At 40.3% G+C, this 12561-nt stretch overlaps 1 protein-coding gene across 2 annotated transcripts in view; it reads left to right on the top strand.

Annotated features, from left to right (window-relative positions):
* Window positions 1–12561, top strand: part of PHF2 (PHD finger protein 2) — a 190624-nt gene that overhangs the window by 159344 nt on the left and 18719 nt on the right. For both annotated transcript variants that reach the window (XR_004232575.1, XM_031956790.1), the window contains exons 15-17: window positions 2142–2320; window positions 2541–2614; window positions 5041–5198. Coding sequence is in view for 1 of the 2 variants with exons in the window: in XM_031956790.1 (XP_031812650.1) it covers window positions 2142–2320; window positions 2541–2614; window positions 5041–5198 (411 nt within the window). In the remaining variant the exon portion in view is untranslated. The remainder of the gene's footprint in view (window positions 1–2141; window positions 2321–2540; window positions 2615–5040; window positions 5199–12561) is intronic.

The raw sequence follows: 12561 nt of genomic DNA, 5'->3' as shown, positions 1-12561 counted from the left end.
GAATTTAGAGCAGTTACTTCCCATCGTAGATGACCCATCACAGGCTTTTATTTGCCAAAAGAATTTAATGATAAAAATGTGTTGATTTGCTGCTGTTCCGTGCAGTGAGTCTTAGTAATGCTGTCAGCACCTGTCAGGATTCACACCACAAGTATTTTATGATCTGGCACTCTCTTAATGTGGTTCAGATATAAGTGCCCTGGGACAACTTTGGTGCCATACCAGTCAGCCACATCAGTGACAAAGGAAGTATCCACTGTCAGGGAAATGGATCTTTCACATGGTAGACACATGTGTGCATCCATTCATGTAGAGTATGTGCAAACATGTGCATACATAGGAACACATGCTGTAGTACCCAGTTATCAAAGGTTACATCCCAGTCTGATAGAGTCAGTGAACTCATCACAATCCAGATTCTTTGAAGAACGGAATTCTGATTTCTTGGTTTACTACATGGCCTTAAACTAATCCCAGATTTTTCAAAAACTGATTCTTGCTTGCTTGCCTCTAGTCTCTAAGTACTTTAGAGAGGTAACATAGCTTAATGGAATGAAGTAGGAGTCAGAAAAGGCAATTTGACCTTACCACAGTAATGAAGTGTATTGTCTTGGACAAGTAATTCATACCTCCCTGACGCTCAGGTTCATTATCTCCTAGGGTTTTGTGAGGCTCAAATAAGATACTTTATATAAAGGGCTTTGAAAGCCTCAAAGTGCCATATAGTTCTCAGCTCACACTTTTTAGTTGGAGACCTAGTTAACCTGAACAGCAAGTCTTCATTAAGCTCCTACTATGTTCTAATGCCAAAACCCAATACACTTACATCACCCCTCTACCCCCGTGATTCATATGGGAATAGGTCAAAATAGTCACCCTTATGATGAGTTTCAATAAAATTTCTTGAAAATATAAAGTAATTCATGGTATTTATGTCATAATTAGTAACCTACACATACAATATGTTCTTTGTGTAGCATTATGCTAGATCTTTGTTATGGTATCAGTGTATCTAATATTAGTCAGGTTTTTTAAAAAAAAACAGTTGTTAATAATAGTATCTATTTTCAAGAGATATCTCATTTCTATAACCTTGTATTATTTGGACTTCATTCTATCCATTTTTTTTTTTGCTATTAGGGAGTCAAAAATATTTTCTGACAATTCCCTATATGGACCATGCATTGTGAGGGTTTTCATTGAGAACATGTCCATAATATATAGATAGATATAGATATAGATATATTGAGGAGGAGGGATATAGAGAAGATTTGGGAAGACTGAAAAGGAAGCCTTACTGTGAGCCTCATAAGTGGGGGATGTGAAAAATCCCAAGGGTTCTTTCAGATCGTGCTAAATTATTTGGGACTAATAATAACGCACATTGACTTAATGCTTTACAGTATGTGAAAAGCTTGATCTACATTATTTCAATTGATTTTCATAACAATTCTGTGAGGTCAGGATTATTACTGTGTGTTTTTAGAGATGAGAAAACTGAGACCATCAGAAGCTAAAAACCTTGCTCAGGATCACATAGCTAATAAGTCTCCAGAATTAAATATAGGATTAAAAGTCAGGTCTTCTGACTTTGGCCTCAATAGTTAGTCTAAGCTCGATGCAATCCTTCTCCTCTTGAGGATTTGAAGTCCTTAAGAGCAAAACTTTTTAAGCTATGGGTCACAACTCCATATGGAATCGTGTAACTGAATTTGGAGGGTCACAAAATATTTGGCAACAGTAAAAGGTTTCAAATATTCTGCCAATATGTAATTCATCATGTAAAAATAAACAAACATCCATGTTTTCAGTATGCAAATTTGCTTTCATTTTTAATAAATGGTAAAATTATGCATATACTAAAGAATAGTTTTAAAATGTCTTTATGATTTATTATCAGTAAATATTTCATTTATAAATCTATTTTATGTACCTGTATATCTGGGGTTGCATAAAAATTTCTTGGGCAAAAAAGGGGTCATGAAAGAAAAAAGTTTAAGAAGTCCTTTTTAGTTAGCAGTATGGTTACTTGCTTCAAAGTAAGGAAGAGTCTCATGGAAGTCAACAATTCTAGTTTTAAAAAGAAAGAATTGTGTGAATGCATGAACCTGACTGATGATTTTTATTTTTTGTTGCAATAGCTCCAAGGGCATTAAAACCCAGACGAGTCCCGGGGTATTTGGGTCCTTACAGAACTTCAAGGAAGACAAAACCAAGCCCATTCGGGATGAATATGAATATGTGTCTGATGATGGAGAACTCAAAATTGATGAATTTCCAATTAGAAGAAAGAAAAACACAACAAAAAGAGATTTATCCTGTAAGTTATATTTCCTTTTGTGTTCAGTTATGGCATTAACCTTAGACTCCTTAGTTGAAGAATTCCTCAAGCGAGCATGAGGAAACATTTTCAACAAGCAGCATGTGCTGGACTTGTTTTGTAGACATAGTCAAGAAGTGCATACCATTATCCAGATGTGTGAAAGATAAGCTTTTTCTTCAAGAAAATCCTATCATTGCAATTTCATTTTTTCTTTTAGTTTTATCAGATAAGAAGGAAACCATCCAGCACACACCCGTGAAGAAGCCAAAGGTTGAATCAGTATTATACAAGGTGAGTTTGTACTTCATCAAATGTGTGTTATCTGTTCAGTGACACGGTTCATTGATGTGTCTTGTGTTCCAGCTAAGGTCATGAACTGAATAATGAAAAATATCGTGACATTTTGCCGTGAAACCAGAACACTAGTGATGGACTGTTTTCCTAGAAAGAACTGTTATAGTGCTATATTAAATCTATTTGTCCTGTGCATTTTTTTTCAGGCTTTATCTATACTACTTCTTCAAACCTCCCTTATGTCTTTAGGAAGACAGCAGGTTATGGGGGTTTGGGAGAGTATAAAGATACATTCTATGGTTAAGGAACAACCTCAAAAACAGTATTGCTTGATTTTTAACCCCAATCTTAAATGAGGCCTTAGTTTGCTGAAGCTGTAACTTCACAAATACACAAATATGTCTTTAGGTAGAGATTATGATCAGTGTTAAATATCCCTCCACAACTCACAATGTCATCTTAGTTGCCTTCTCTCTTCCAGGAAGCTTTTTCCCTGATCTGCTCTGCTGGAAATAATCCCTCCCTTCTTGGGACTCTTGTATATCTCTTTTGCTCTATGTTCTTATTTATGTAATTCAGGTTCTTCTTCCATCACTCATTCTGGTGTGGAGGTGACCTTGAATTCTCAAAAGCCATGCTAGATGATGTAGTAGATGTAACCCTGGATTTACAATCAGGAGAACTTGAGTTTAAATCCATTCTTAGACTTTCAGTGTGACCTGAAAATCAAGTAACCCCTCTCAACCTCCAGTTTTCTCGTCTGTAAAATTGGGATGATAATAGCACCTTCCTCACAGGGCTGTTATGAAGATAAAATGAGTTAACATATATAAAGCATCTGTAAATCATAAAGTACCAAATCATTGCTAGTTGTGATGATATTGATGGTGACAATGATGATAATATTGATACTAGTAAAGTCTTAGCTTTGTTGGGTCCTAACAAACAGGAATGGCTTTCCTTTATGGGCAAGCCATTGAACTCTATATAATATGATGTCCAGGTACAAAGTGGTGAATTCTTTTAGTCTCTGTGCCATTGAAGACCACCTACTAAGTCAGGGAAGAATCTAAGTCTGCATTCATTCATAGAAAGAGGGTCCACACATGAGAGGAATTATACATTGTGGATGTAATTAACGATTTCTTGGGGGTACATTGCTTCTATTTTCTACCAGAACCATTGGTTTGACGCATGTGCCCTGTCTGTCTAATTTAGGCATCTGGGTGGTAGTGCACTAGATAGAGTGCCGGACCTAGGCACAGGAAAACCTAAATTCATATCCTCTTAGTCACTTGGTAGCTCCTGGGCAGGTCACTTCACTGCTGTCTGCTTCAGTTTGCTCTTGTTAAAAATGAGGATAATAGTAGCACTTACATCCTAGGGTTGTTAGGGACGCGAAATAAAGCAAAAATGTTTATAATGTTTACAAAGTGTTTTCCAAGCCTTGATGTGCTGTATACATGCTAGCAATTATGTAAATGCTAGCTATTAATCTTTGTTCTCTGTAGCAACAACTACAACCAACAGTCATTGTTCCATATGGAATATTTATTGAACATTATGTCACCTATTGAACTTTATCTGTAGCTGATCCGTTCCAAAGAGAATGATGTCATTTGCCACCATCCTAAAGGACAAACTGCTTTCTCTGCCCACTGTGCCCTTCCATTTTTACTGGCCATGTATGGACTGTTTTCTTCCAGATTCCTGGTGCTCTTTTGCTGCATTATTGGATCAGGTGACTGCTCCCTAGTCTCCAGTCAGTTCTGCTTTGGAATGGGAATGAAAGCAAGGCTTTCTGGGTGGGCAGCCAGTTAATCTCTGTGGTAGCTTGTGCCGGCCATTGTTACCAACAGGGCAGAGTGCAAAGAGCTGTTAATGTACAAAGTCTTCCAGAATTTAGAGTTAGACTAAATCTCTTAGTTCCATGAACCCTTCACGTGTAAAAGTAGTTCTGCCCTTTCACTTTAAGGATATTGAGTCTTCCTCCCTTCTTTCTCCTTCTGATAGTACTGATCCAAATAGCCTCCGTTTTAACCTGGGTAAGAGTCCTGAGAAAGAAAGAAAAGGCTTCTTGGCTTTGTGTCTGGAGGGCAGTGGTCCGTTCTCAAAGCTGGATGCAAGGAGAGGGGACCTTCCTGGGGCAGTATGCCTTCTGAGCCCACATCTAACCTGGTTCACACAGGTACACGAGTGGGCTCAGGCATCAAGCTTTGACTCTGGCCATAAATACATTATTTTCAGAGCTCACTTCAAACTGTAAGAGCTCAAGTTTCTTTACCTGGCCATTTTTTCTCCCAAAGGGGAAAACAAGGGTCCTCCTGTAATAAAAATCAATCTCCTAGCAGATGGCTGCTGTTGAGTACTGTGGATCTTTGGTTCACTTTGTATCACCTGTGGTTTTTGCCTTGTCTCAACAGAGTGATGATTCATCAGATGAGGATTCTCTCCATATTGATACGGAAGCCAAGCCAGGCCGCAATTCCAAAGTAAAGAAGGAGAGTGGGAGTTCAGCAGGAATTCTGGATCTTTTGCAGGCTAGCAAAGAAGTCGGAGGATTAGAGTATAACACCAACAGGTAGGTTCCTCTTGGGAATCCTTACCTGAGATGCTGGAAAGCCTTCTGAAAATCCAAGATTGTCAATGTGCATCACTGAATACAACATGCCTGTAATAGGGCAAATCATTTTTGGGGGGAGTGAGAGGGGTGAGGCAGTTGGGGGTAAGTGAAGTATCTGAGGATGTATTTGAATTCAGGTCCTCCTGACTTCAGGGCTTGTGCTCTCTCTATTGCACCATCTAGGTGCCCCTTCTGCCTACCTGCAAACTACCTGTGTGTCTGGGATGGAGAAGCCCAGGAAATGGAAGGTGGCAAGCTCTAAGGGATGATGATGGAATGGGCCCATATTTTCTTGCCATACTAATACATGGGCTACCTCACTTTAAAAAATTATTCATAGTTTTTTTATTTTTATGTCATCTTTAATTTCAAATAATATTTACATATATTCACTCCTATACCTAGACTTATTACTAATAGCAAAGAATAGCAAAAACAAGTTACTCAGCAGAGTTAAGCAACATGTCATCTTAGACTGACAGCACATTTGATGTTTGACTCCCATAATCCACAGCCTCTGCATCTCATTTTTGCTTTGGGGCTGAGACTTTTCACTGTGATTATAGTGTTCAGTTTAGTTTTCTTCTTTGTACTTTACCTTTTTGTCACTGTATATATTGTTTTCTCGATTCTGCTCATTTAGCTTTGCATCAGTTAGTAGAAAAAGTCATGCTTTGCATTCTGCATGTTCATCATTTTTGTGTGTGCACTATTTCTTTATATTTATGAACCAAAATTTGTTTATCCCCAAACAATGGGTCAGCTTTGTTTCCTACCAATAGTGAAATGCCTCACTTCCAGAGTGATTCGGGTAGTGCTTTTTTAGGAAGGAACCGAGGAGAGGCGAGCGGAAGTTTGATGCAGGTCCTTGACTCCTAGGGCACTGCTGGTACATCAGCGTCTCTGGATGCAGAAATAGCAAAAAGCTTGGAAGTGAGCCCAAGAAACCACAGCGTTGGGGGAGAATTGAAATAGAAAGTTCGTAGCCTTGAAAATCCTTGGGGTGAGAATGTCTGATGTGTATATGTTTGAAATGGCTGAGCTCATATCCAGTGACCTTGTCCTCAGATATTGTGAGTCAGATGGCCTCACATGGGTTTTTAAAGGTGTAGCTGGCTGCAGATAGGAAACAACTCTGGGGGAAACTGTATCTTTCTTTAATCTGATGGAGCTACTGCCCCAGATCTTTGCATAACTTGGGAACTTATAATTATACTTGAAAGTAAATGGAAGCAGCCTTTGCTATAGTCTCAGCCACCAAAGAGCCTCCTAAACATCAGCCAACTCTCACTGGCTACTCCGTGAGTTCCTCTGCATAGGATATCACCAGAGAACTCCATCCAAAGACGGGGGGGCAACAAAAAAGAGCCCCCCGTGTCTCATGTTCTACTCATCAATATGCCAGTAGGCTGCACTGCTGGGACTTCCTGTCGGCTACCTCAAGAGCAGGGACAATTCCTGACCCTGAGAACCTTGGGAGGGTTCTGCATGTTCTGAAACCAAACCCTTGGCACCTGACCAGCAGGAAGGTGGGCACAGAAGATCTGGCAGCAGAATCAGAGATCTGTGATATTGAATGGGCAGTGAGGAAGAGCCTTCCAAAGGTCAGAACCTTTGGGGATATCCAGACCCCTGCTTATAATGAATTCTGGCCTGCCCTTGAGTCATGAGTATCAGAGCTTGGGGGTCCATTCCAACCCCAATATTTTACCGATGAAAAGACCAACAAGTGGCTTGTCCAAGACCAAGTGGGTGGTTAGCAGGGATAGGGTTTGAATCCAAGCCCCATTCAGTGCGAGTTCAGTGATTTTTTTGAACTATGTTGTGTTGTCTCACAGCAGTTATCTCATTTATCCAGAATTCAATAAGTAGAAAGCTTGCATAGCTCGAGACTTTTCTGTAGAACTTTTTGGGCAGTCATTGGGAAAATGACTTTAGACATTCTCAGAGAATCTTCTGAACTCCTTAATAAACATTATCACTTCTAAGGCACCGTAATTGGCAAGTGAGCTTGGTTATGTTTGAATGCTTTCCTTGAGTTAATAGGGTTCCTTCTGTATGGTTCCTGGTACTTTTCTGCTCTGAATTAACCAGAACACTCTTATTCTTTGACTACACTGGAGATAAGAAAGAGCTGATTTTGTAAGTGAGCACCAGGCTCTGAGATCATAGACTCAGACATTTAGAGTTGAGGTCTTGGAAGTTGTATCTTCCCATCCTCTCATTTTACAGATGATGAGGTTGAGATCCAGAGCATATCCAGAGGGCTGACACTCATTTCTATCCTTTGATTTTAGGAGGGCCACTTGGCTAGGTATCCCACTTTCATGTCATTCATATTCTTGATCCTTCGAAAAGGCAGTCGGGTCCAGTTGGAAGAGTGGGTGGCCTGAGTTAGACAAAATTTGGTTAAGCCATTTGCCCCGGATGGGTTGAGGGTGTGGACACTTGTAACTCAGAAATGAATAAGACCCTAGCTTTTATGCAAAGGCACCAGACTCTCTAAGGCTTTGCCTCCCGGTTTTGTCCAATCTCTGTCTCAGCCTTCTGAACCTCTGTGGTTTCTGAAATCAAAGTCGAAGCATCAGTAAATAGTGTGGTCTGAAATCCAGCCCTGCGTGCGGTTGGTACTTCGGCAGGAATCGGTCGTATCAGTCCTTGTTCTTAAATAAACATTGGAGTTCTGATGGTGTGGGTTAAGGTCTTGATTGGAAATAACTCTTGCTAAATCAAATGACTGTATTTTATTTCATAAATTACTATTTTGTATGCAGTCTACTCTACACAGACAGCTGTGACATGCTTTATTCTAATGGGAAAGAAATAGGAAACGAGCTCTTGATGGGGTTTTGGATGACAGATGTGGGGAAGGTTTTCTGCTAGGTATCCTGCGTTTCCCTTTTTGTTTTGTTTGCTTAACAAAAAACCCACAAAGTGAATAAACTTGAAATCTTTATCTTGGGCATTACACATGTCATTACACGGTAATGCTCTGTAGTTATGTTTATGGTGAATTTGGAGTTTTGCAATTGTAACTTGGAGTCATAAAATATGAGAATTGTGAGGAACATAAAAGAGTTAGGAGGGCCTAGACTGCCAGAGTTAGGAAGACTGTAGAACATGGAAAGTTAAAAGTTAGAAGAGACCTGAAATAGACTGTCAAAGCTGCCTGGAAGGGAATCTTGAAATATAGAACATTAGGAATTGGGAAGGACCTTTTTAAAGACTGTTCGAGCTGGAAGGAGACTTAGAATTTTCAAGTTGGGAATGAGGATTGCAAAGGACAAATTGTTAGAACTGAAAGATGGTAGAACTTAGAATTGCTAAAGCTGGAAGAGAGACTTCCAAGGCTATTGATAATTCAACCCTCATGTTCAGTCTCAAACTGAGTCCCAGACAGAGGAAGGGAAACTCAGGGTTTCACACAGCACAGCTGGTGTGCCCCCATGTGCTCCTCCCTGGATCAAGCTATTTCTTTGTGAAAGTTCCCTCCTCCAACTATTTTCCAGAGTATTTTAATTTTCCTTGGACTGAGAGGACAATACAGGCTCTCTGAGCGCCATGACATCCCTTGTTAGCACTCTTAGCTTATGAATTTTGTGTTGGCCAAATTCCTCCATTAAATAGTCATGTACCTTCTAGATCAAACCTACCCCATGGCTGCTGACAGTTTTCATGGCTCTCCATCATTAGGGTGCTGAAAATGATCAGATGTCCATCATCCAGCCAATAGCATATCAGAGAGCTAAACCCCTCACCAGTCCTGGGAACTCTGGCTTCTCCTAAATCTGGCACAAGTCCCCTGAGCAGTGAAGGTCCTTGATGGGAGCAGGAGGCACCTACCACTCCTAGGGTGGTAGTTTTCTCTCTTCCTCATGCTGAGCTTTCTGAGTGTCTTTGCAAATCCAGACAGCAGCGGCTCAGAAGTGCCAGGGACAGCAGAGCCCAGCTTCTCCTGCTCTATATAAATGAGCAGAGGGCCAGAGTCTGGGAGGTCCTCTTTGGAGATGATACCCTGGAGTTAATAAAAAAGGTCTTGTTCACAGTCTTAACGAAGAGAAAGTAAAGACACAAGCAGAAAAGGAAAGAAGTCATTTATGGACCCTGTAATAAGTCGCAGCAGCTTTCAAATGCCTAATGATGGTTTCCTGTTTCATGTTCTATATTATGTACATTTGAGAGCACAGGGCCAGAAATGAAGGGAAACTGATCTGCAGATAAATACCCTAATGAGAAACACTTTACATTCAGTCTTTCTCCTTAAAATGGTTTTACACACATGCATGCACATGGACACACACACACACACACACACACACACACAGCCTTGCTCTCCGTCTTGCTGTGGTTTGACTTGGGTTTGATCAGCTCTTATCCCTTATTTGCTCAAGCCTGGTTTGCCCTAGGCAATTCCTCTCCTAATGCTCCTATTTGGTGTGTAGGGTCAGTTTTTGATGGTCCATTTCCACTGTTTTGAGGATTCACTGTTTGGGAAAAGAGTTGAAGAAAATGGGGGAAAATATGTTAATTTCTTCTAGATGATTTGCTCTGTGTTTATCACTCGGGGGGAAATAAGTTAAGGATTTTGGTATGATAATTGGAGGATTAAAGTATTATTTTCCTCACTAAGCATCTGTGTCCTGCTCATTGATGCAGCAGCTGCTAGCATGGACTGGTTTTTATTCTAAAACATACATGTTCCTATATAACTCTTGTCTATACCATACACTTATGGTGCAAATTCTTACCACCATTGGATAGTGAACAATTCGATGGTGGTTAAAGTTGTTATTGGGCAGTGGAATGGGAGTTCTGTTAAGAAATGAGTTTGGAAAACGTGGCGTGCAGTCAACTCTTTTAAAGTACTTATTTTTAATGGGCTTCAACTCAGGGAAAAAACATACAGATAGTCTCCAAATAAGATTTTAGAAAAGACTTTCCATCTTCTTCCTTGTTCAGGGGCTAGGCTAGATTGGATTGAGCCTCCATGGAAATGCTGTGAAGTAGAGGCACAACTCGTTAAAACAGAAAGAGAAGAGAAAACAAGAAGTAAAGAATTTTACTAATTCTATTTCAGTCCTTTATTAAGTGCTGACTATGTTCAAGTCATCATGAAGAGACAAATATAAAAATCAAACAGTCCACATCCTCCAGAGGCATCTTTTCTACTAGCAGAGAAAGAATATTACGTGTTAGCAGGGTGGCCATATTCAATTATGTTAAGAGCTCTCAGATGAAAGCAAGAATAGACTTTTTCTATTTGACCTTTGAGGGCAGAGCCAAGAGCAGTGGGTATATGTTTCACAGGTAGATTTCCCTTTGATATAAAAGAAACCTTCTTTTTAGAGCTGCCTGGTGGCAGAAGTGGTTTAGAAAGGAGTGATTTCCCCCTCCGTGGAGATTCTCAAGTCCAGACCAGATGAGTACTTGATGGGGATGTTGTAAAATGTATGGACTGAGCAAAAAAAAAAAAAAAAAAAAAACTCACTGAAAGCCTTTTTATCCCTATACCCACTGTACTGGCTATTACAACACATTAGTCCAGTGATCTAGGATCTCTGAAAGTTCTAAAGTGTAGAAGCTGTGACCCATGTTGGATTCCTGATTCTTCTTGCTCTAATCAGTTTGACTTTAGGCGAGTGACTGCGGAGACTCAGTTTTTTTCTCTGTGAGAAGTGGACAATAATTCACTATATTACAAAGGTCAAATCCTTTAGATAACAGGATTGCAAAACCATAGAATACAGAACTGGAAGAAGCCTCAGAGGTAACTCAGCCCTTCTCTCTCATTTACAGATGAGGAAATGAGAACTCAAAGAGTTGAAGTCATTTGCCAAACACTAAGTAGCACAAATCACTCAAACCCACCTTTTGTCTCCAAACCCAGTGTTCTTACTTGACTGTGGCAAGAGAGCCAACTCTGCTGTAGTCGGTAACAATGACTTGAAGAGTTTTCGTGGGAAAGAGACTTATTCTGCTCGGTCTTTGAGGACAGAACTAGTTGTACTTGGTGGGCATTGTAGAGCACCAGGGCAAATTTGAGATCAAGTCTTTTCAGCTTTATAAATGGGGAATTATTAGATGAATGTCACTGTTGTTGAGGGTTTTGAGGAGGGTTCTTGGAATACTTAAATCTGACTTGGCAGCAAGGACAGAAGAATGGGAAGCATAAGGTCTCCTTTTTAAAGCACTGCAGTCAGGATCAGAACTCTCCTAACTTGTAGTTGAGACCACCAGTCACTGGGGATGAGTGGCAAAAGGAGGGTTTATGCAGGAGGTGGCACTAGCGAGCTGAGCTAGTCTAGCATGAGGGGGTGCATTCTGAGCATGGAGGGATAGCCACGTGGGACCACAGTGTATCATCAGTCTTGGGATAATGGAGATTTGGCAGTATTAGTTATTACTTAATCACTTAGTTAAGGGGAACAAACTAGTCTGCTTGCTCCCTTGTTTCAGGTGAGATGCTGGAGAACCAAGTTTTAGGGACTCAAAGAGAAGCTCCCTGGGTGGGATTTGCATTCAGATGGAATTGTGAAAAGAAGATTGTGTTAAGCTTTTATTTTTTTATTCAAGTTCTATTCCTCATTGGTTTTGGGCCAGGGAACTTTCAGGAAAATGAAGCAGTGACCAGAATAAGATACTGTCCATAAGGAGTGAGTCTTGGAATTTGCATCCTTCTAAGATCAGCTTCTCAGGAGCAGACTTGGGTAGTCAGCTAAATTTGGTCCCTATCCAAGCGTTGAATTTCTACAGGTACTTATAGGCCAAGTCTGAGATAGCTCAAATGCCGCAGTTCACTAGAAAAGAGGGAAAGATTCTAAAAGTTTTGTTCTTTGGGAAAGGAAGTCTTTCCAATAAAAAAAAAAAAACCAGTTATTGAAAATCTATTTTATCCAAGATCTTGATTTAAGTTCTACCGAGGAAGGAGAAATGAATAAGACCTCTGACCTTAAGCTTTAATCTCTTAAATCTTGTCTTGAGTTACTGGCATTATGACATCCACAAAACTCTGGAACTCCTGCAGAAATCTGTTTTCTCCTGAGGATCTCCAAGAACACTTGTGTCTGGAAGCAGCTCCGTGGGCAAAGGGTTCTCTCTCCATAAGCCTATAGAGCTGGAGCTGTCACCTTGTCTTTCTACCGTCCACTTTGACATAGATACTTCCTGGGGCAGCTGCCTCAATTTCCTAAAGATGTGATGAAGACTGAGTTAAGGGAGAGTCCCAAGGATCTCTAGAAGCTTTGAAGGAGGTGAGGGGTTGTACATTTCTCAGATGTAAGTAGGTACGGTACATTGGTCTGCCCTTGGCCAGAGTTTTTCT

This window comes from Sarcophilus harrisii, chromosome 1 (genome assembly GCF_902635505.1).
Source record: "Sarcophilus harrisii chromosome 1, mSarHar1.11, whole genome shotgun sequence".
NCBI lineage: Eukaryota > Metazoa > Chordata > Mammalia > Dasyuromorphia > Dasyuridae > Sarcophilus > Sarcophilus harrisii.
This window is presented reverse-complemented; position numbering and strand designations above follow the sequence as displayed.